The 25,769-nt window shown below is 39.4% G+C and overlaps 1 protein-coding gene across 2 annotated transcripts in view; it reads right to left on the bottom strand.

Moving 5' to 3' along the window:
• Window positions 1-25,769, bottom strand: part of ARL15 (ARF like GTPase 15) — a 399,856-nt gene that overhangs the window by 193,290 nt on the left and 180,797 nt on the right. For both annotated transcript variants that reach the window (XM_080804763.1, XM_080804764.1), the window contains exon 4: window positions 10,290-10,498. In XM_080804763.1, the coding sequence (XP_080660889.1) occupies window positions 10,290-10,498 (209 nt within the window). The remainder of the gene's footprint in view (window positions 1-10,289; window positions 10,499-25,769) is intronic.

Here is a 25,769-nt window from a genome sequence, read left to right as displayed (position 1 = left end):
CACTTAAGGAATCTCTTCCCACTCATTTAAATAATTCAGATATTTGGGCTTACCTTTTCAGTAAGTTATGCAAATACCATTTTAAAGGAAACTATTCTAGAACAGAGTAAAATGTAAATATTCTTACATATAATAAGAAAAGTTCTTTCTTAAGAATTTATGTTTTGGAAAATTAGGGCATCTGCCTGGGCACAATGATTTGCTTCTGTACAATGACAATAACTGTAATAACGATATTACTTAGTGCATATAAATCATGCCTCTATCTCAAGATCATCTTTGGTTTATTTTTTAGGACCTCTCTAATGATTATTCAGTCTTCTCTTCAATGCAATATACGAAAGCATCATGAGAGAATCTCTTGCATAGCACTGTTAAGAACTGTAACTCTTCAACTAGCTCTTCTCTAAGGATTCCTCTGCCAAGCTCTTATTTTCATTTCATTATTTCTTTGTTCTCCTTGTCTAAACTATACACGAGTTACCCAGATTTTCCACTCTGGCCCCTTTCAATAAAGACTCGTTTTGGCTTGACAAATTATTAGTCATCACCACAGTCTAAAAATAAATCGTATTTTACAAATTCTACATGTTAAAATTATGATGTTCTATAGAACCTCCAAATTATTTCACGGGTCATACGCAGAACCTTCTTCCCGTAAGGTTTAGTGGATTTCACTTATCATTGATGAAAACAATTCCAGTTATTTTACGGGACTGTTTACTACCTAAGCATTCTTTACAGAGCATTCTTATTTCAGTGAGCTCAATCTACGCACAGCACGTTTGACACAATGAATCCAGACCCTGTAATGTGTCACATTCTAAGCCTAAATAAAACAAAATAAAACCCTACTTGACTCCTCCTTTATAACACAGAATACTTGTCATTTTATTTTGTCAGGGATTTATGGGTGCAAATTTCAATTTCAGAAATTCTAGCCATGAAGGTAATTTCCATTTCACTATTGGATACAGTGACATCAAACACAGCAAAGATCTTAACAGGTCAGTCAGGGGAGAACTATGTGGTATCTTCAAAGTGAGATGCCACTTTTGTGCATTAAACTTGCGTTGACACCTTCTCCTTTGTACTGGAAGTCTGTACCATACCTTCATTCGAAACCACTAGATAGCCCATTTCTCCAAGGTCTTACATAAATACTCAAATAGAGTTGTGACTGAACATGGATGTCTACATCGAGAGATATTACTAAAGAAAGAAAAAGAGATTCTGGATTATCCATCAACAAAAGGGGAAAGAGGTTCTACAGCTGAAGTACTCCGGTGTGGGCTAGTGCATGTCTACCGGCGTCGCCCCAGAACGCAGGAAGAGCGTCTACTTCTGAGCGGCAGTCTGTCGTCTGTGCCACAACACACGGCTACTCAATGTTTGCAGCAAAGAAACATCTGATTCACAGGTAAAGGGGAAAAGAAAGCAGCAAGGAGAAAATTTCAGTTTCTAAGTAGCAGAGTATTCTGTTCATCTCAAAAGATGAAAGCAGGTATCTTTCATTGCACATTTTTGGTCTTAGAGGAAAGAAAGCCAAAAATATGTGATTTTCATATTTGCGTTAATACAGCAGAGTTTTTCAAAGCCACTGCCAAAAATGGACTGGTTTTCTTACCTGCTTTTTCCATGCTTTAAGTTAAGGATGTCTGCCTCATTATAAACCTTGCTGGCTCCCTAGACTTTCTGTAGTCTGGCTTTGCTGTGATTAGTGGTCAAAACCTTTAATTACAGTATATAGTTTGTGCAGCTGCCTGGAAATTGGTCTCGGGGTCAGTGGCTCTTCCCGTTCCCCTCTTTCCATTCTTTTGAAGCAATATTGCTGAACTGAAGGCATTGTTCCAGCTTTCTGGTGTGCTCTGTCTGCTGCACACTATGAATAGCTTTGCAATCACTCCAGCAATTGGTTCTTCAACTGCCTTTAGGTTGTCAATTGTAATTCATTGGCTCCAGGCACCTTTTCTCTTTTCATTCTCTTGAGGTCTTTTCTTACTTAATTTGCAATAATATTAGGGAATGTCTTCTTCAGACATGTCACTAATGTCTTCCTGATTATGAGGCTGGATGTACAGTTGACTTTCATATAAATGCCTGTTAAAACGTTTCAATATTTCCTTTATCTCTGACTTGTGATGACAATTGCTGTAGTGTCCTGTAAGGAATTTGGCTTAACCTTAGAGTCTTCTTTCTAAAGAATAATCCTCCTGGAAATATTCTCACTGGAGTTAATTCGTGTAATTAGCTACATTTTGATAACTTCCCCCAAATATAATTTTTCATTTTTCTGATAATTAAGTTTTCACATTTTCTTTGCATAATTATGCCCTCTTCTCTTTTTAGTTTATAAATTTGAGCTCTATACAACTTCTGTAATTAGTTAACTAAGAAGTAAAGGGTTCCAACTAGTTAGAAACCAATGCCTATGATTTCAGAGCCCCTCAGAGGACCCGGAGTTATTCCTCAAGTATTGTTTTTCGAGATTATAGAACATTCCAACTATTCAAAACGAGTTCCAATGCTTCTGCATTACAGGATTTTGTTTTATTTTTAGGAAAAAGAACAACCATCTCTTGATTTAGTGAGAAAAAACAAAACCTCAGTGCCTTATGTCTCAACTCCTTACTTCTGGATAAAACCCAGCAGGGTAACCCCTTTCATTAGCCTCAGCCATCCTGGAGTAACCAAAGGTATTTTTAAGCAGACACTATGTAATAATAATAATGAAAATAATTATCATAATGATAATAACTAACGCTTATTGTGCTTTTTATCTTCAAAGCACCTTACTAACATTAACCATGTGTCTATTTTCAAATTCATTTAACTCGACAAATGTTTTATTAACTCTGTACACTATGCAATGTGTAGTAAACTGAGTTTTCTTTTGCAAATGAAATAAGTAAATAAATAAGTGGAACTAGGGCCAAGGAAATGATTCTGTAAACTTTTGCCTCAGAATCATTTCTTGGCTTTGTTGAATAAGAGTTTGTGAAAATTAATCTTTACAAAATACAAAATTGAAAAAAGGGTGAAGTTCACCACTATGACCACTCAAATACCTAGTGCTTCAAAAAAGCCCCAGAAAGGAAAAAGTCAAATTGTGTAGTTATGATTCATTACTGTAAAATATCTGCATATGTACAGGAAGAAAAATGTTAAATGTAAGAAATGAAAAAAATCCTTTAAGTTTCATTAATGTAAAGCACTTTTATGATAAAACTAGATTTGTTCTTAATAAATTGAATGTACTGCTTTAAAACCATTTCAATTAGGTGCTTCATCATATACCAGAAAGAAAGAACAAAAGTAAAAAGTTTGCTTTGCTAGCAACTGAAATAAGCTCTACATACTTAAAATACAGGTAATTAATAAAAACATATTAAAGGAATACTATTCAGTCGAGCTGTCCTGCCACTTTCTAGGAGGGATTTGGGGAAGGAGACAGCAACCTTGTATAAGCAAGGTCCTCAAGTGGACAAACACAAGTACATAAAAATACAAGAAAACAAAGATGTGTAAATCTGGTAGCCAGAAGATTGAACCTTTGAGAAACTATTTCCATGGGCAGAGCGGTGAGATTTCACAGAAGATGCGATTTAGGAGTAATAGTCAAAGGTCAGGTTTGGTGTGGAGGAAACAGGAGGCAGACTGGGTAGTTAAGGAATCTGGATGAAGCTGATGGTGTTCAAACCAGGAAGAAAGCACAGGCATGTACGCTAAGACTCCAATGTTGTACTCATTCCAACAACATATAATTAAGCACAGAGACTTAAACATGCCAGAATTTCTGTCCTTCAAAGAGCTTCCAATCTTGAGGGGTAGAGAGAAAAGTTACAGGCAATTAATGCTGGTATGATGATTTGGTTATGCCCAGGATACCTTTGGAAGTCAAAAGGAAGACATGCAGCTCAGCCTTCAATGTTCAGGAATTTTTTTTTTTTTTAAAGATTTTATTTATTTGACGGACAGAGATCACAAGTAGGCAGAGAGACAGGCAGAGAGAGAGGAAGGGAAGCAGGCTCCCTGCTAAGCAGAGAGCCCGATGCGGGGCTCGATCCCGGGACCCTGAGATCATGACCTGAGCCGAAGGCTTAACCCACTAAGCCACCCAGGCACCCCCACGGAAACTTCTTGATGTCACCTATAATCGTTAGGTGGTTTTCCCAGGGAAAGAGAAATAGCAGGCAGCAGCTAAATGTGAGTGAGAAAAGAGAAGGGAATTTAATTATCAAGCACAGAACATAGGAGATCAGTGGTATTTCATCTGCTTCTAGAAGGAATTAGAAGATAGTACTGGTTTTTAACATGAGTTTCATGGAAGACAGGAAATCTGGTTCTTAATTGTCTGTGTTGAGGAACGGGGGGAAGAGGGAGACCTGGGGATGTGCACAATCAGGAAACGGAGAAGCATGGCAGAGGTGGGAGAACTGTACAGCGGAACGTCTGGAGGTGGACAGGAAGTATGAGTAAGAATGGAAAGGGGTTCCAAAATTTGCCGGCCCTACATGAAACAAAGATATGCATGTGGCCGACTAAAGAGGAATGGAGGTTTTATAAGAGAACATAATGAATTCTTGTTTTATTTTTTAAATGTATTATACTTTGTCATCCAACCTAAATAATTTTCTCAACAGGATGGACCTTCCTGATGTAACTCTCGTTAATGGGAATTTTATTAGTTTTCAGTAGGCAGGGCACATTCTCATGATTACTCCTTGGTGGGTGCAAGAAATACAGCTCCATGAGCTCCCTTGAATGGTAAGATCAAAGCAGCGAGGTTTAGAATCGATGAAGTCAAATATTCAAAATCATTTTTTCAAGGAGTGCATATTTAGTAAATACACAAATGTACAATGGAATATTGTTTTGGTATTCTGCTAAAAGTTGCTCTTTAAAATATAAAAGCATCATTATTATAAATGTATCTAAGTACTGAAATGATGGTTATTTTCAGCTTCTCTTGCAAGTTAGTAAACATTTTCAGGAGACCACAGAGTCATTCCATGGAAAACAGACTTCCAAACCCTCTCATTGTTTCCCCAAGATTAAACTGTAACAGAGTAAAGTACATCTGTAAGGAATGCACAAAAAACAATTTGTATCTCATATCATTTTAGAATAAGTATACGTCCCACAAGGGAATTTTCAGACTGCTCACACAATAGGTATGTACACTGCTCTATGTGAAATCAAATCAGTATTCTAAAATGCTGCCAAGACACAGGTCAAGATACTTGGAAGACTCCTAAGATTTAAAGTATATGACACTTTACAATCATTATTGTATGAAAACACACACACACGTTTCTCTCCATATACAGAGTAATAATAAACCAAGCTAAGTATGTTATGTGACTTAAATGCTGCTTCGTATTTTCCAGTAAAAAATTTGTCATGTAAAAGCAGAGATGATATTCGTTACTTCATAGAAATACCAAAACAAAACAAAACAAAAAACACCGCTCCACTGTTAAGCAGTATTAATATAGAATGAAAATTTTAAATTAGAGTCTTACTATTTACAGACAGTGTCCAAACATTTCAACCCTTCAAAATTCTCTGACCCTTTGTAGGAAGGAGAACAAGTATACAATTTAGAAATAATTACCTTTAAATACAAATTATACGTAAATGTAGTGGTCAAATAATATCAAATACATACTAGCAGTCTCTTCCAGAAGAGGTCTATAGACTAAGAAGGGAGAACTAGATAAAGTATTCCTGATACACTGAATATTGAAAAGTATTTTTCAAAAAACTATGAATATTTATAATCAAAACATGGGCTTAAAAAGCAATGTTTATATCATCATAAAAATACTTGCAAATGCTCTTCTCGCATTTACATTTTGTTCTTTTCCAATAGAACACCACTTTCTATGTACATCATGGTAATGAACTGAATGACAATTTTAAGAAAACTGAGAAATGCCTGATCACAAATTTTAACCTTAATGTTGACATCCTAATCGAAAAGCTGGATCTTCCTGTGCTATAGTTACTGAACCACGGAACCAAGAGAGTCATTTGACCCTGTAATTGCACCTCAAAAATCTTTATTTCACAGTTTCCACATTTTTAAATATTTGACAGAGTTCAAAAATATTCGACAGAGCTGACTCATTATTTGATGTACTTTTTCTAAAAAAATGAAATACTTTCGAAATAAGGACAAGGCCGAATACCCAATCAGACCAGACTGCTGGAAGGTTAAATAATTTCTTTCACATTAACAAAATGTGTCATTTTATAAGACATGGTAATGCCCAATGAAACAAAAATAAGATTTCAAAAAGCTAGGAAGTAAAAGAGTCCCAATCGGCAACGTGTAGAGGGAAAACAGGATTACATTTATTGGCTACTATATCAACTTAACTTCTCATGAAATCCTCCTGATCTATTAAATAACTTCAGAACTGAAGTATGCTCTCCTATGGGAGTTGTAAAACAAATTAGATACAATTACAATTCAATACAAATAAAAAGCCAACCTATTTACCCTTAAGATGATTCTTGGTTTAGGGCTTTATTATTTAAATTGGACTAGAATTTTCCCTAAGGAATCACCTGGGCCACTTGACTTAATTATAGATTTTTATATTATACTTTCTATAGAGAAACATTGTTGATAGGAGTAAATTCTGGAAAACTGTGGTAACTACACCTCCCCAAAGTGAATACAACAAACATCTGTTGCAAGAACTGCTTGGCTTTCAGACAGTATGTAAAGGGTGTTCTTTTTCCCAGTGTTTTGCTATGTTTTAAAAAAGATGATTTGTTAAGAAACATGTTTCTACTATCAATTCTCAAAACGTAAGATCTTAAAATTCTAAGTGAAACACAGGTCATTACCAGGTTTATTACAGAAGGCAAACTATGCAATGTACAAGACTCCACTTGCATTCTAAAAGGGTAACAAAATAATTGGGCATGTTGCCCTCTGTCTGTGGGTTACAAAGTAATTTTAACCATTGTCTTCCTTTCTTAACTCCTTCTCTACACAAACATGGCAACACTCAGGGCAGAGGAGGGGACTAAATATACAATCTCCTGAGATTTTTATCCTCCATTGCAATCCTAGTGATAACTCAGCTTTCTCCTTGGGATCTCACCAGCTTCTAAACTCAACAATATCCTGTTATCCTCATGAAGTGATAAATGAATTCTTAAAGTTTTACTCAAGTGACAGGATAAATAATTGCAAAATTTTTGCATAATGTATTAAGCACAAAATGTAATAATTTCATGGGGGGGGGGGAGAATCAATAAGCCCTTATGACTCCTTTCTTTTCTTCACTGCATCAAAGACCTGTTCAGTGCTTTTGGTAAAGCAAATACATTTTCCTTGATTCTGAAAGAACAAAATTTTGCCTCAGGATCACAGGAATTTTGCAAAGTAAACCCCCATCTCTTTTAGCACTTGGAAATTACTCGGCATGCACACAAATTAGGTACAAATGAATAAAAATGTTTATAAGCAATAAGCATAGGGCATGTAATACCTTTATAATAAGGAAAGGAGGAGCAGTAAACAGATGACCAACTCTACACATATTGCTAATAACATGTAAGTTCGTTCATTTTTTTAATCTCCTACCCCCTCTTCTACCATGCCTCCTCCCAACAATTATGAGATTACCATTCATTAAAAGTTTAAGATTCCGTTTTTACAATTCCACTTTTTTTTTTCTAAATTTTATTTATTTTTTACAGACAGAGATCACAAGGAGGCAGAGAGGCAGGCAGAGAGAGAGAAAGGGAAGCAGGTTCCCTGCCAAGCAGAGAGCCCGATGTGGGGCTCGATCCCAGGACCCTGAGATCATGACCTGAGCCGAAGGCAGAGGCTTTAACCCACTGAGCCACCCAGGCACCCCTTTACAATTCCACTTTTATGCTAACTTATTAATAAGGTATTGATTTAATCCCTAAAACATTTCTGGGGGTACTTCAACAAGGCACCGTAACAGTACTATACTGAGGAAATCTCTTTGTCTTCCAAGCAATGTAAAAAGAAGAAGCTTCCATTTCTTTTTCTGCCAAATCCCAAGTACAAGCACTTCATTATGTTTCGACAAACGTCAAGATCTATAATCAAATTTGCCCGTGTCTTCAGTTAAAGCCTAAAATGTTAACATGTACCTGTATAGTATGTGTTTATATAAATAATCATAGGGAAAATGCCTTAAACAGTCCTCATAATGGCATTTGCAAATTCCATTACCAGCAAAAATTTTGAGGAAAATTCACTTAAAGTTGATATAAAAAGAAAGTCAAAGTCATCCATGTACCAGTATATACAAGTTTTCAATAATTTTCAAATCATTTTCTACATTTACAGCCTCTGTCTCAGTAAAAGATGAATCATAAAAAGGTATCTGCCTGTTTCCTATGAAAGGTAGCTAGCGAACACACACAAAGCATCTTCCAGAGCAATTAACTGTTAAAAGCTTCCTTTCTTTGACATGACATCCAATTTTTATGGAGGATTACCCTGAGTTGCGAACTTGATTTCAAGAAAACATCAGTTTCAATTTTATGACATCTAAGAAAAAACAGTTTCTTAAATTTAAAAGCAAATAATAATAATAATAGTAATTCAGCTCTTCTACATAACTTGAATAAAGGGATTTTAAGTTGCAAGGTCACTTGTATATGTATCTCATATGTTTTATCACAGAGGTATTCCGTATTACGTATAAAACGTTGCAGTCTATTTGTATTCTTAATACATACCTATATTTCCCACAATGAATCTCAGAACAATGCATTTTCAGCAAGTACCTTATAATTATAAACTAATGTAACACTCATAACTACCCATCATTAGATACTATTACCTCCATTCTAGAGACAGAAAAACTGGTGCTGAGAAGTTAAAAGATTTACCCAAAGCCTTAAGAACAGATCAAGAAGGCACCACAACCCCAATGCCGAAGATCTGTGCATTAATGACTCTGAATAGATTTGCATTGCTTTGTTTTTATCTTAATCACTTAATATTATCTAGATTTCACAAAATCTAAAAAGGAAAAAGGTGCTTGCTGACCACTTAATGCTGAAAGAAGCAACAGAGGATAGACATGAGTTCTATTTAATAAGAAACCCTTGCCTTCTTTACTATTTTCCTAAAACTTAAATGAAAATTCTCTACATAGTACCTCTCTACTGCTTAGTACTGTCAACTCTGAAGCGAATTATCCAAAAATCATCCCATTCACTTAGTACAAAACAAAACGAAACAGAAAACTGCCTTATTGCCATCTTACTGATGAGAAGACAAGCGAAGGAACAAAGCTCTTTGCAAGGGTCCCACGTTAAGTGTGAGAGAAGTCTAGAGTTAGAACACCTTATGTCCTGGACTCCTCATCCAATTTTTCAGACTACAGGGCAGCATTGTTCACTCATCTTATTAGGAGTCACTAAAGGAAGCACACAATTTTCTGAAGGAGGGGAGAGAAACCTATTCTGAAAGTTACAGGTGTAAAGGATACATGAAAAGTTTTGATTTCACTGTACTTAGGTTAAAATTCACTGCAATTCAAGTTTTAAAAATTATTCACCTATCTTATTCCTTCAGTATCCATGAATCAGAAACTCTGCTGGGTGAGACACTGAATTCCTCCTCCATCCCCCAGAACTAGACTCTTGCTTTTATAGGTGAGATACAAGTTAAAAATTGAAATTAAATGGGGAAGATAAAGAATGGGTCCATATTAAAGCGTATTTGGTGGCACGGAACTTGCAAGATAAGACATCAATTTTCAGCCTGGCTGGTTACAGAATAGGACTCATTGCTTCTAGTCAACAGTGAGCATTTCAGAGGGACAAGAACATGACATTTGAGGGCAAGTGATGCATGGTAATACGCATGATGCATTCCTTGAAAAGATGGAGAAAAGAATGAACTAAGGAAGCGGGCAGGGTAAAAAAATGATCAATAACCAGGCCTTCAGATGAGAAAATAGATGAGAAAAATAATCAGATAAGTCCTCTAATTTTCGCTAAGCAGTTAAAACACACACACACACACACACACACACACACACACACACACACACAAAACAAAAAAACCAAAACTATGCTTTCCAGGTGGAGAAAGATATATAAACAATAATTTCTATAAATTGATACAGTCTTTCTACTTTCTCAGAAAATCACGGTTTCATGTGGAAAAACAATATAACCAGCATATCCCGAATTACAGGCAAGTTTTCAGATTCCAAGGCGGTAGTGAAAGTGCAGCAAACAAGACAAAGAGTTGTCAGGTTAATGAGACATACCTCTTGGACTGATCGAGCAGCTGGCTTGTCTTGATGATTGGCCAATATTAAAAAGGGTAAAGTGCATAACTGTGGGTGCTGAAGAGCTGAGTGCAGTTCATTTCTAGCAGTTTCTAAATCATCTTCTGAAGAGGCACTGTCTAATACAAATATTACCCCTTGAGATCCTTGGTAGTAGCGACTCCAATATTTCCGGATATTATCAGCCCCTGTCAAAAACAAAACAAATTCTGTTTTTAAAAAATAGGTTTCGGAAACTGAGAGAACACTGAACAGTACTGTTGGGAACACCCAGTAATTCCCAGTGTTGGGAATCACCCAGTGATTCCTACTGGAAACCAGTGTAGCTTTTAAAAAATTAAGTGCAGAAAACATGGCTGATGAGAACAAAGGCATGAGAGCCAACAGGTGGATATGGCCTTGAAGAACACCGCCAACGCTGAGGAGTCATTCTTCATACTTTTCTTATCAAAATATGGGAGAAAAACCAGGATACTTTTCTAGATCAAAACTCAAAAAAACCCACAAAAACCTCAAAATGTTTTCAGCTTTTGCTTACTAGCCCTAAATAAACGCCACTCTTTATAAATTGAGTTTGAGTCTAACTCAGAGGGCAGTGTAACCTAGCTGTTCAGAGAGGCTTTTCTTCCCCCAGACAACGAAAATTAGCTTGATATTTTCTAAAAGAACTACTTGCTGATCAGAGCAGCCTTGTTTAATTCCATCTAGAAAGTGAAAACTACTAGCACAACACCTTCATGTACCAAAGTGTTGCAATTTGTGATGAATTAAAATCTTGATACATTTGCATAAACTGATTTGGCAATGAGCATCCTCATGGCCTTGGTATGATGGGGTGTTTACAAAAAAGACACTGAGATTCTCATCAGCCAGGGCCACATCTTACTCTTCTCAGGATTCCCAATATCCAGCATAATATATAACTTGAAGCTCAGTACATGAATGAGGGAAATGAGGGAAGGAGGAAGTGAAATTATACACTAATTAGCTTTATGGATTTTGAGACCAAAAGACCTGGAGAGACAGTCCAGTCCAACTGTCTTGAGGAAATTGGGGCTAAGAGAGGTGAAGTGAGTAATCCCCATTCACTTGTCTAGTCAATCACGAAACTGAGATTTGCATCTGAGTAGACAACCTATCCAGCATTTCCCACTACATCATGATGACTGCTTCCTTTACTTTTATTTGATTCATGAATAGCATCGGCAGTGTGTATGAGTGGGGTGGGAAATGGGGAATTTAGGCTTATTGGTTATACAACAAAAATCAGATAAAGATATTTTATCAATTTAGTGCATACGATCAAGTATTAACCAGTTAGTAACTACATGTTAGCCATTCATTGAATATTTAGCTCCTATGTTGAATATACTGCGCTAAGTGCTAGGGGTACAGAGATTAAGCACTGGAGTTGGCATGCACTGGCAAGGGCCAAATGTTTGCATCTCCTTCCAACTCTGTGTTCAAGGATATCATACTGGAAGCTCGAAACTGGACAGGGTGGGAGTATTTTCACCATCAAAATCAACAACAGCTATCATCAGGTCTTTTCTTCCCCTGAAGGCCAACACACCACTGGCTGACATATTAAGAAGCCCACATTTTTCTGGAAGAATAGGAAAAAAAAAAAAAAAAAAGGAATAAAGCACTGTGATAGAGGTAGTCCTTAAGCAGATGAGAGCACCTCAACCGGACTGGGTGATTCTCTTCAAAAACAGCACTTACCAAACACCTACCATTTACTAAGCACTTTCTACATTCCAGGCACAGTGCTAGGTGTTTCCAAAAGAAGAGCTCATATAATTCTTACAACTACCCTAAGAGGGAGGTGTAAATGACTCAGGGTTTTAAAACTAATTTTCAGGTTTTTAAATCCAGGTATTTGTTATAATACCTTGCTGAAACAACCAGCTATGTCATAAGACTAAGGACACTAATGCCGAGTAACCTTCAGTATGTAAAGATATGGGATGTGAATAGGGGTGATGCAGATCAGGTAACATCCAACCAAGAAAGCAGAACAAAACAAAGCCCAAGGGGAAAAAAAAAAATTAAGCCAGGTAGATAGTTGCATAAGTGATGGTTGAACTAAGAAAACAACAGAGGCACCGAAATTAGCAACACCTTAGTCCAGGTTCCCAAGGAACTGAGTCTGAGATGGCATTTCTTGAACGCCTAATTACAGACAGTACTATCAGGAGAAACCAGGAGTGAAAAAAAGCAAGCTAGAATTGGGAAGGAGCTAGGCAAAGATATAGTTTCAAAAAATCTAGCCTCAGCTTGATCCAATGAGGAGCTCTAGAGTAGGGACTAAACCATAGAAGTTGTCCAGTCCAAAGGCAGGGGGGCTGGGCTGCTATACCCCTGTACAGTCATTGGCTATGAGCCACCCCTAGGGAACAGGAGGGGGTAGGGGTGTGATCTCATACTCTCCCAGACATATCTGGTTGAGGCAATTACGGTCAGCCAAGGGCAGGCCTCTGGAGAAGGGTACAGGTGTGAGTCATTAGCAGCCAATACTCGCAGCAGCTGGGAGATGGATGCACTGGCCCAGTAAAGGAGATCTGGGTAGGATACCAACAGCATCTGCTACAAGCTACATCCAGACATTATCCATATGCTAGAGAACCATCCATAAGCTTGAGGAGCAAAAGGAGCAGCAGTGTTACCTGATGGTAAATGTTTAAAACAAAAACACTGTTCGTGAACATATCTGTACATAATTTATTACAAATTTTACTAAAGGATGTGTAGCACACAATTTCTATCTAATATATGCAACATGCTTTACTGTAAATTCCATAGAGTTCATTAATGCTCACAAAATGGTTCCGTGATTTTGCCCAACTCTTGTATCCATAGTCAACCAACAGTTGTAATTGACCAAGTACAGTTCTAAAATAAATGTTGATTGTGCTAAGTGTTTTACATGTATCAACTCATTTACCCTTGACAATCTTAAGAGGCAGATAATCTTAAGGCTCTCATTTTACCAATAATAAAACTAAGACATGAAACAATTATATAATGCGACCAAGTTTACACACCTAAAATTTTTATTTAGGTCTAATGGGATTGAAATAGAAGGATCATTGACTGGGAAGGTGATAAAACTGAACAAAGAACTATTACACATAAGCCAAGGGCAGGGGGGAGGGGAGTGGGAAGCAACCTATTAGAATAAAAGGTACTAAGTGCCTATGTATATTAATGCTCAGAGTAGGAACATGTCCAAGAACATTTCCAGCCAATTAATTCAGTGAATAGTATTATGAAGTACTATTCTATACAAGTCACTGAGCAGGAACCTGTAAGAAATATTTAAAAATCCCTTATTCCCTTTAGATCAAATCCTCAAATTCTGTCAAGTAGTAAGAACTACAACAAGGCCTGTAAATACAGTAGAGGGCATCAACGTGGCCATAGCATTAAGATGGTGTGCAGAGAATCAAGTATAAAGAGAATACTGGTTGCAGGTTTCAATGGAACTTCTCCATTGGAAATAGGTGGGACATACTCAAAATCCAACTCATGAGGCTCATCTCTTTAACCAAGAAACTATTTCCATCTGCCACATTTAGAAGCACATAAGACACCTGAAAATAAGTGTCTGAAAGAGACAAAATGATGGTGAGTCCAACGACTGTGTTGGTGGAAACAAACCCAAAGAGAAATGCCACAATTTTTTTTTTTAAGACTATTTATTTATCTGACAGAGAGAGAGCTCAGTCAGGGGCAGTGGCAAACAGAGGGAAAGGGAGGGGAGAGGGAGAGGGAGAGGCAGTCTCCCAGCTGAGCAAGGAGCCAGATGCCAGGCTCGATCTCAGGACCTGACCTGGGATCATGACTTGAGCTGAAGATAGATGCACAACCAGTTGAGTCACCCAGGCACCCCTAAATGTCATAATTTCTTAAAATATCCCATCTATGACATAGTATGTGAATAATAAATTATTAATAGTGCAAAGACCCTTTTCTTTAGTCTGCTACCACACAGCTATCTGCCCAATCTTAGCGTGTCTGGTGTTCATCACAAACATTGGGCTTGGAATTCAGAATTCCAGTTCAGCCTTTTACCCAGTGGCTTTGGTCAGCAGTAGCCTGAACCTAGATTAGGACCCAGGAAACCAGCAGTCGCGTAAAGGGTCAAATAAAGTTGGTCTCTCTGGCCAAGCGGATCTTAGTTAAGCCACCAGATTAAAATGAGAGATGAACAGGTCATTAACCTAGCTGCCAGATGCTTTGAGAAGTGAGCCTAACTGGGAAAATTTGGAACTCCCATTTGATGTCCACATTCCAATATTCCTCATCTATAAACCAAGTCCAAAGGGAATAACATAATGCAGGATATCACATCTAACAGTGGTCTGGGGCCACTCATTTTAATGACTGAAGAGTGCACGTGTTCTGTCACTTAAATTGTTATATAAAAAGGTTAAACACTCAACTCAAACCTGGCCTATATTTTGTACACTGATTAAAAAATAAACGGTATCTTAAGAGTAGAGAGGGTTTGACACTGCCTTACTAAACGTTGTAAGGAGCCGGTAATCTAAGAGATCATTCTGAGAGCCAATCAACCAGGAGAACCTGGTTTAAGCCACTACAAGAGGAAAGACAGAAGACAGGAGCACAACGTGTCTTCAATATGCGAGGTTCTTTTTAAAGGCACACTACGGCAACTATGGACAATTTTTCTATGGTACATTATGGACAACTATGGAACATTCTCTTAATATTCATTAATTCATCTAACAGACAATTACTGAGTGCCTGGTACCATCCCAGGTGCTGGGGACACAGTAGCAAACAAAACAGACAAAAACTTCCATCTTCATAGTGTTTACATTCTTCACCAGCAGGGCTGGCCTAGCATTATAGAGGTTAAAAATGCCAAGTATTTGTTTCCCAAGTTCTCTCTTACAGCATGGACAGATTATTCAGTTCTAGCAAACTGGGACTCAACTAAGGTCTGCTGGGAGCTTCTGGAAAAAAAAAAATGTGTCCCTCAACAAAAAGAGATGCCCAAAGACAGCCACCTCTCTGTCCTCCTTTTTGATTTCATTAGGTGATAAGATGATGCTCTATACTGTGTTAAACTTCTGGCAATCTTGAAGGAGACACACCAAAACACTGAGGACGTCAGAATGCGTAAAGACAGAAAGAGCTTGGGTCCTTCAGAACACTGCTGAGCAGCAGTACCAATCACCGACAGCGTAAGAACCCCTTAGTCTGGAGTACAGTAAATGCCTATTATTTAAGGCAATTTTAGAAGACTATTGTTATTTTGCAGCCCAAAAAAAGGCTTCGTTTCCTTATGTTATAAGGCCATAAATAAGTTTCTTACAAGATTTGTTCTTTGAGAGATAGACTCAATGAGCTAAAAAACCAAAAACCAACCAACCAACAAAAAACAAAACAGGGATATACAGAAGTCAACAATAAACACAGTCATTCAAAGTTGTCCCTATGGGGGAGTGGGCAGGAGGAAGGCTGTTCTTTTTTTTTTTTTTTTTTAAAGATTTTATTTATTTATTTGACAGAGATAGATCACAAGTAGGCAGAGAGGCAGGCAGAGAGAGAGGAGGAAGCAGGCTTCCTGCTGAGCAGAGAGCCCGATGTGGGGCTCGATCCCAGGACCCTGGGATCATGACTCGAGCTGAAGGCAGAGGCCCTAACCCACTGAGCCACCCAGGCGCCCCAGGAAGGCTGTTCTTATGGAAAATCTCATCTCCAGACCAGTGATATCTAACTAAACTTTTTGTGATAAAGTAATTTCTTATCTATGCTTTTCCTTATGGTAGTCACCAGCCATGGTGGCTACTGAGTACATAAAATGGCAGCCAGTGCAACCGAAGAACTGAATTTTATTTAAATTTACTTCAATCTGAAGTTCAGATGCCACACATGGCTGATGGCTACTGTACTGGACAGTACGTTCTAGATAATTTGCTCACTTCTTGAGGACTGCTAGAAACCCCTAAGGCAAGCCGGTTAGAGATCTAATTCTATCTCTGAGAAGAAAATCAGGTAGCTGTGCTGCTGGAGGAGCCGGTATGGTCAGGCCCACCCAGAGACGGTTTGTTGAGGGGCTCTGTGTAGCTAACCAGGCTCAACGAGGGCATCCATAGTGCTCAGTCACCCTGTCGTGACACATAGAGTGAGGCTGAGGACTCAAGACTGTCTTGTCTTTCCATCCTCTTACCACAGTCTTAAGAAAATGAAGGAGAATAAGATTATTTTCCCTCTGGAAAACTTAATGAGATTGGAGAACCCATAAAGGATGCCAATTTTGGAGAATTTTAATTGCAAATTAACGCTTCAAATCTTAGTGAAGGAGGACGTATCCTCGGAACGAAAGTCACCTCAGCAGTATTATTTTAAGAAGAATGGTTTCCAGCATGGGGAGAAAATGTGCAAAGAGCAGGACAGGAGATGTGACAGAAAAGTAATACTTCTACATTCTTTTTTTACCCGTCCCATCTGCGGAGTCTTGGGTCTTTCTGAAGGGTGGTTCCTTTCAATCTTTTCATCTTCTCTACATCAAACTCACTCAATCTGTTTTTTAAAACTGGAATACTAAGAGTTTGGGAGAACTAAGACATATATATCTAAATTCAAACTTTTGTTATGGACCCCCCCCAAACACACCCACCAAAAAGCCAAAATATTTTAAATTAAGCCCTCTTTAAATGGTCAATACAAAGTATAAAAATGTGAAGATTTGAAGTCAAGTTCTCCTAAGGGAGATGTATTGTCCTCTAGATAATAAAATTTTAGAAAAATGTATGAAAAACAAAAATGTGGTCTGCCTGATGGGAGGAGAACCACTACCAAACAGGATGAACCGTTGAGCTGAGGGAGACCACAGTCCTCAGGCTCACAGGGAGATGCGCTGAGAACACCCACATAGAATATAAAAGACCATCAACACACAGTCGTCACCCACCCCCGCCTCACCGACGTATTACATCACATCTAACCTTGTAAAGGTGTTTATATCCATCACCTCACTTAACTTTTTAGGAGTTATTATCCTTATTTAATGGATGAAGAAACTGGGACAGAAAGTTGAAGCATTTTCCTCCATACCCAGCGGATAAACGGCAGATCCAGGACTCAAATTCTGGACTGATTCCAAAGACCATGTATTCTTCTCTACTACACGCCGCTGTTTCCCAGAGAGTGTAAGAGACTCCAGTGAAAGGGAGAGAAGAGGAGCAAAGGCATTCCAGTGAGGAGGGCACGGCTGGGAGCACAAGCTAAGAGGAAAGTAGGAGTGGGTGGGTGGGTGGGGCACAGTGCGGAGAAGGAGCAGGAGAGGACTCAGCTATGACAAGTAATGGCCAGTGTGAAGACAATATGGATGGCTTTGCAAGCCAGGCAGTGTCTGGGCATGGAGCAGCAGTAAATGGAGAATTACTACAGGGCCCGGGAGACACTACTGGGGTAGTCTTGTCTTGCTTAAGGGCCTTGTTGATTATCCATTAGCTGTTAGTACTTAGGGCAGACAGTACTATGTACCTACCAATAGCTGGGCTTCTTCCAGTCCTGAAGTGCCAAGCCTCTAGATTTCATATACCTTAAAAATGAATACTCTCAAATTAACAAAAAAAAAGGTGGGGGGGGGCGCACCTGGGTGGCTCAATCATAAAGCAGCTGCTTTCGGCTCAGGTCATGATCCCAGGATCCTGGGACTGAGCCCTGTGCTCATCCCTGCTTGATGGGGAGCCTGCATCTCCCTCTGCCTGCTGCTTCCCCTACCCCTGTCAAATTAATTAATTAATAAATTTTTTAAAATCTAAAAAAAGTTTTTAAAAATTTTCTATTAACATATAATGTATTATTAGCCCCAGGGGTACAGGTCTGTGAATCACCAGGTTTACACACTTCATAGCACTACCGTTAAAAAAAAAAAATTTTTTTTTTTTAAATGAATACTCTTCACACTCCTGGGCATATAGCTAACTGCATTGCTTGAAAAAGATCCGCTTATGAAGGTATTCCTGTATTTATCAGCAATACAATGTCTTAGGGAGAGGTAAAAATGTGGGCAAGAAAGAAAAAGAGTTCTTCCTTCTCCCAAAGGGTCTAAGAGAGTCCATAAAGGAAACAGGTCATCAAATAGTTTCTGCCCTATTTTGGGTTTCCCCAGTGCAAAGGGTTTATTCAAGCAGTGACTACAGAAAATGCTAGTGGCAGAGCGAGGAAATGGGAGAGGGAGAGAGAGACAGCCCACAAAAAGGAACTATCCAGACAGCAGCCACTGTGGGTAGCCTGAACTGACTCAGGCTAGAACTGGGAGCCAGGCACCAGTGGCGAAGCGTTTGGGGACTCATGTACCTACCAACCATTAGTGGTTGCTTGAGGAGGACTGCACATTATTTTCCTAGCATCTCTAGCTTTGCCAAGACACCGAGGTCTCAATAATTCTTGAGAGCAAAGGGCCTAAGACCCCACAGGGATTTTAGAACTGTACATACTTGTTATCTTTAATATGCAAAAGGGACCACTGGGATCCACTAAAACTGAGGCATATTTGGAGCTGTTTTCCAGCAGAAATAAACGTGTTACACTGAACTATCTTTACGCTCACCCTATCTCCTGTCCAAAGATAGGTCAGCCAGAGTTGGGAGCACAATCACAAAATTGAGAGGTCTATATAGGAATTGGACTAATCTCCTTGGTCTCATTATGTTGGAACGCTAACCCAGTGGTCATGTGCTTTAGGACCTAGAAAGGTTATTACAACATGTGCAGCCTTGGAATCTGAACTTCAAATAGCACATCCCCAGGAAATTCGGAAGCAGGAGCTCCTCAGCCTATCTTTTATAAAACAAAATGCCCAATGCTATGCCAAAGCCGATACACCAACTGCCATCTTCTCACGTTATCCTGCCCCTCAACAAGGATTCTGGATGTCCGGGTTACTCAAAGCACAACTGTACATCCTTATATTCACCGGCAAGTTCTAAGTACTATACCTGAGGACTCTGCCGCCACCTGATCCCTTGTCCTCCTCTGTGTTCTCACTCTGCTCCACACCCTCAACCACCTTCCATCTGGATCACCAGAATGGCCTTCTACCTGGTCTCCGTGCTTTTGTCCTTGCAGTGCTCTGATGACATTACTAACTGAACCAGGACACCAGCTCAGGCTCTACCACCACTCTGCCCAAAAACATCAAATGCCTATAAAACTTGGAATTCCCAAACAACACAACTTAGCATTTACAGTTCTCTGCGATCTGGCTCCAAGGGCCATTCCTACCCTGTCTCTCTGTTCCTCTCCTTGTACCCTCTGGGAATGCAACTCGTTCTCTTCCCGACCAGACCAGGTTTCCGCGGCCACACCTTTGGTTGTGTTATCCCGCCCACCGCCTGGAGTTCCTGCCCTGTTTGATCTCCCCTCAGCTCCTGTACAGGCAAATCACCACCGGCCCTCCATGGGCCAGGTCACTGATTCTACCAAGTCTTCCAACAGTCTTGGAGCTGTAAAGAAGGTCTCAGAAACTTTTAATCTCTTTCTCTCAGTGCTCTTCATAAGACATTCCGCCCTGCATTAGAGTTATCTGAATACACATTTCGTCTTCCCGGTTAGACCCAAAGAGCCACCTGGGAGTTTGGTGCCTTGTGTGCCTCACTCATTTTCACATTCTCAATGCCTTTAACAGTCTTACACAATCACTACTTTTTCCATGAGTTAGTTAATCTTTTGTACAATGTTTACTCAGTTTTCTCACATGCAGAATGTACAATTCGCCCCACAAAGCATTTCATGGTACAGAAATAAAGGGTGTTCTTGGTGGATGGTGGTTGTTCGTTGGCTTACTATTTATTAGCACGTGGTTGTTACATTTCTGGCACATAGTTCTGCAAGGAATTGCTCACCTGATATTTTCGATGTAATAAATCGTTAACTCCTCATACTCAAGAAAATTACACTCTATTCACAGCTTTTTGCCTTTCTCAGAGCTCTGTTTTAGTACTGGGAAATGTGCAGCCCTATGGGTGCGTGTGTTAAGCACTGCACTAAAACACAACAGACAGCATAACCCCACACTCTTTGGGATCGGTCAGCCTGTCCTGATGCCCCTCAGAACAAGCAGCTCTGAGAAACTGCAACTGTAGGGGGAAAAAAGCTGTGGGAAGAGTTGTGGGAAAATGTTCCCTTCTGTGCTCCCATAAAAGCCAAGGGCCTACTGCCTAGAAGACCCACAAAACCAAGGTGATCACTATGTGCATGGCTCCAAATGTTTACTAAGCAGCAAATTCCTGGGCTATTGGCCTAACACAAAGAGCAAAAGGCACATTTTGTAGTATTCTGGAAAATCTGGTGCCCAGACTAGGAAAGCTAGTCTGGGAACAATTTTGTTGCAATTGCCATTGACTAAAGCAACAAATTGGGAAGAGCCACAATGAGAATTTTCTGGCTGAAATGAAAAGCGTTCGTTCCATACTTGAGGTGAAATACAATCTTTTAATACTGTGGAAAGGCTATGCCATTCTAGCATAGCGTACGAACCGCCACCCCCCCGTACCCCCTTTTTTTTTTTAAGATTTTATTTATTTATTTGACAGAGAGAGAGAGAGATCACTAGTGGGCAGAGAGGGGGAAGGAGGCTCCCTGCTGAGTGGAGAGCCCGATGCGGGGGCTTGATCCCAGGACCCTGAGATCATGACCTAAGCTGAAGACAGAGGCTTAACTCACTGAGCCACCCAGGTGCCCTATCTCCTCAGTACTTTTTATTGTAAAGCTTGACAACAACTATGTGATGAAATTGACAAATAACATAAAGTTCTAGATGAACATAAATTCACAGCCCACAGAAAAAGTTTACAACCATCTAATGTCTCATCCTACATAGCAATAAAGAATAATTAGGACAACAGATTACAAGCTTTGACCTTCAAAGGTAGAACATTAGGCTCTTACTCTAACTGTAATTTCTATTCTGTGATTAATTTGACCTCAAAACTTTACTAATAACCTACTCATGTAATAAAACCCTAAGGGAATTCTGCTTGGTCCACATTTATTTGATCCCACTCATATTTACCCTTTTGTCTTTTAATACTGCCTTTTTTTTTTTTTTAAAGATTTATCTATTTGAGAGAGGGAGGGGAGAGAATGTGTGCACATGAGCAGGGGAGGGGAGAGGCAGAGGGCTAAGTAGGGAGCCCAATGGGCGGCTCGACCTGAGGACCCTGAGATCATGACCTGAGCGGAAGGCAAGACACTTAACCGAATGAGCCACCCAGGTACCCCAATACTCTGTCATTCTTGATGGAAATGCTCATCACAACTCGTAAAGGGAGATTTAAGTTTTCTCTCATGGACTCTTCCCTTCTGTTCTATTTGTTGCCACCCTATGGATTATACAAGTTCGGCAAGGGTCCATGTTCAGGTTTAAACATAAAAGAATAAGTGGGGGAAAATGCTAATATACATTATAATCTGAATTGTATAATTAGACAAGTCAATGTTCTTTACAATCATAAATAGGGGCAGTTGTCAGTCTAGGAATCACATGCTCCAAAACTTTTGGAAGGCTCCATTTTTTTTTCAGAATTTGGCACATACAATTTTCTTTGAAAATAAGGCAAGCACTGGAGTTGCGTTTAGTCATGAGAGGCAGGTTTGCTGGGATAGAGGGTAGGACAGTGGAATGATTAGCACAGACCCTGAAGTCAGACTCACTGGGTTCAAACTCTAGTTCCACTCTGTCATCTTAGTAACCTCAGATAATTGGCTTAGTTGTTCTAAGCCTTGGGGATTCCCTTTGATAAAAGGGAAAATAATCATGTACCCAATAACATTGTTGGGATTAAATGAGATAACTCATTTAGCACAGTGTTTGGCATATTCTATCTGTTCATTAAGTGTAGTTCTTTTATTACTATTATCTCTGGGCCACCATTTAGCCTAGAACTTACTGAACCACACATGGTTCTAACCTGGGTTCTAAGGCCTGGAAGGAAAAGCCCAGAAACCAGGCAAAGGAGAGGACATTCCTCTGCACTTTCCAGGACAGCCAATGCTATAAAAAATAAAACATGTTTTTATTTGAGGTGGACCCTTTCTTCTTTATCCTGTATCTCCCACAGCCTCTAGTACTTTATATTCCCCAATTTCTTCCTCCCCCATTGTTGTTGTTTGGGGAGGGGGAGAAATCCGAATGTCAGAAAGACGTCTCCCCTCCCTTCAGATGAGTACGCACGTTCCTTTATTACCAGCGGTCATCAGCTAGATTTCTAAGGAAGCAGTGTGATTTGTCAATTTACATTAAGAGGACACCCTCGTTTTAAAGGATGAGAAAATCCCGAATGGTCACTACTACAAACTGATCTCACGTGTGTCTGTGTACCTTTAGGAGTGGCTGTTACCCAGAAGGCTGATATTTGGTGGGAAGCCACACAGCTACTTCTACATTTTACATTCCCCTCTGTTTTGTTATGAAGTCGTGGATCATCAAAACTGGTGCATTTATTCAGCAACTCCTACGACCCCACTAGCAAGAGCTCAAGAAGCGTGGGTTAAGGCAGGGTTGCCATTTTGGGGCAAGTGTTTTTGTTTTTGTTTTGCTTCTAAGAGACTACTTTTAAATAAAACATACATGCATTGTGAGTGGGAAAAAGCAAGCAAAGGTACAAAATGAGCTCCTTTTTTCAGGAATTTCTGCATCTGTTTATAACCCAATTTCTCACACTCACACCACACTCTTTTTGGTAGCTTTTATGTAAACAAGCCGCTTTCATCAGGTCTCTATCAAGCAACTCTGCTAAGTATACTCAAGATCTTCCGTGCTCAGTGGGTTCAGTACCATGTCTCCAGGTGTCTCTGCAGACTCGGGCACAGAGCAGCCTCTGTGCTGATGGAGCAGCTATTTGCTGATGGAGTTAAGGAGGGAATGAAAGGATGAATACGTGCGTTATTTGCCCATGAACTAGAATATAAGTCTCATTTTTATATAGTCTAAAATACCCTCTGTTGCTCTCTTAAAAAAAAAAAGTTTTTATTATTTTAGAGAGAGACCATGTGTAGGGGAAGGGAAGGGGAACAGAGAATCCCAAGCAGACTCCCCATCAAGAGTCTGGCTGCTTAACCGACTGTGCCACCCAGGCACCCCGCCCTCGCTTCCTTTCCTAATTCTTATCTGAAATACTCTTCTCTCTGAGCTTCTTTCTGAAGCAGGCCAGTTCCTTTTCATCCTCAGAAGTTTTCCCTCTGTCCTTCAAAACTGCCATTATATAAGGAATACTAGCGATAAGCTCACTCCACTTCAGACAACTCCAAATGAGTAAACTCAACGACCCTGGCTGGATGAATGACCCACTAAAACGTCCTTAAGGTAACCGGACTTCCCTGTTTACACACTTACTATATATTTAAATGAGATTAGCCCACTACAGCACACATGCCATTAAACAGATTTCTTCATGTGGAACTGCATCACTAAATCAATAATCGCCTCTGCGAGGTCTCCGATTATCCCAAGAGGCAAATGAACTCTCAAAATGAAATTAATTTTAATTAACTTTAAAGTAGAAGTATGTATGCATCACCCAGCACTTGGGGACAGAGGGTTACACAAAACAGAGTGTCACAGCATAAAAAGATTAGGAATCAGTGCACAGGCCAAAGAGAAGACAAATGAATTTGAAACACTGCCTGAGGTTAAGCACTTCACTTCCAAATACAGTTTCCCATGAAGAACACACTCAAAAGAAAAGAGACAGTGCAATTTAAATGATGCTAAGCCTACTAAGTTTTATTTAGACTGGGTTAGCTAAAGAATATATTTGCTCGAGGATAAAGCAGAGATTATATGAAAAGAGACATTTATTAGGTATCCCATAGGGTTCCACAATGCTGAGTTTTCTTAAAACTCTGATATTAGGACTTATTTTCAGAGCTGACTAATGAGGACATGTCACACCATTCATGTCCTCCTTATTTTAGGTAAGTGAAACAACTAAACGGTAGACATGTATAAGTATGCCAATCTGATATAAGATCGGAGTCCTTTAAAAAAAAAAACTTATTTTCAACACATTTATCTATACTTGTTGCTATTTTGAATAGTATCTCTTATATACATATGGCTAAACCATGCATGCAACCATCGGGAAAGGAAAACACTCTCCACCGCACCCCCTTTCTTTGGTTTGTATCCTTCAAATCAAGCCCTTCTTTAGTTAGAAAAACATGGTCTTGCTGTGTACCTCAAGAATCAGATCATTTCATTCAGTACACACACTTAACTGCCTACGCATACAGTCTTAGCATACAAGTCAATCTAAGGATCTATGCCCTTGTAAATAAACAATGGCTAAGAAATAACTTCTGCAAAAAAGTAGGAAATATTAAAAGAATGATCCACATTTTATATTTTCACAAAGCCAGGAACCACATCTCCTTGTTCTTTATACCTGCCATAATGGAATCGCAGGTACGCAAATGATCTTTGAATTTACATGAGGAAGGTTCTGTCAAGAAAAGCATACGATCATCCTAACGGAAATAATCAAAAGCCTCACAGAGACGTTAACAGTAAAAGCTATCCATTATGGGAGGCAGCCTCCAAGATGGTCCTCAGTGATCCCCACTCCTCAGTATTAAGTCCTTTGTGTAATCTCCTCCCTCTGAGTGTGGGTTGGTCTAGTGACTTACTTCTAACCAACAGAATGTGGCAAAGGTGGGATGCCTGGGTGGCTCAGTCAGTTAAGTATCTGCCTTCGGCTCAGGTCATGATCCCAGGGTACTGGGATCGAACCCCATGTCGTAATCCCTGCTCGGTGGGGAGCTTGCTTCTCTGCTCCCCCCACTCCCTCTCCCCCCTACTCATGCTCTCAAATAAATAAAATCTTGAGGGGGAAAAAAAAAAGAATGTGGCAAAAGAGATGGGATGTCACTTCCATGAATAGGTTACAAAAGACTGTAATTTCAATTTTAACCACAAATTAGCTCTGTTGTCTTCTCAGTCAGGATACTTTCATAAAGCCAACTGCCATATTGCAACAGTACATGAGGCCAGGAACGGAGGACACCTGACAGGTAGCCAGGAATGGAGGCCCTAAGTCTAACCATCCCTGAGGAACTGAAATCCAGCCCCCCCCCCAAAATGTGAACTTGGAAAGGGACCCTTTTATGGCTAAATATTTCTGTACAGATATACCACATTCTGTCTGTCCATCTGCTGATGGACATGCTAGTTGTTTCCATCTTTTGTCTACTATGAATAGAGCTGCTATAGATATTGATGTATAAGTTTTTGTTTGAACACCTATTTTCAATTCTTGAGTATATAACTAAGAATACAAGAATACAATTGCTGGCTCACATCTTGTTTAACTCACATTCTATGTTTAACTTAAAAAAAAAAAAAAAACCTATACATTTTTCCTTGCTAAGTCTCTAAGCTTGTAGTAAATTGTTACAGAAGAGTAGGAAACAAAG

The sequence above is a fragment of the Martes martes genome (assembly GCF_963455335.1).
Source record: "Martes martes genome assembly, chromosome: 5".
NCBI lineage: Eukaryota > Metazoa > Chordata > Mammalia > Carnivora > Mustelidae > Martes > Martes martes.
This window is presented reverse-complemented; position numbering and strand designations above follow the sequence as displayed.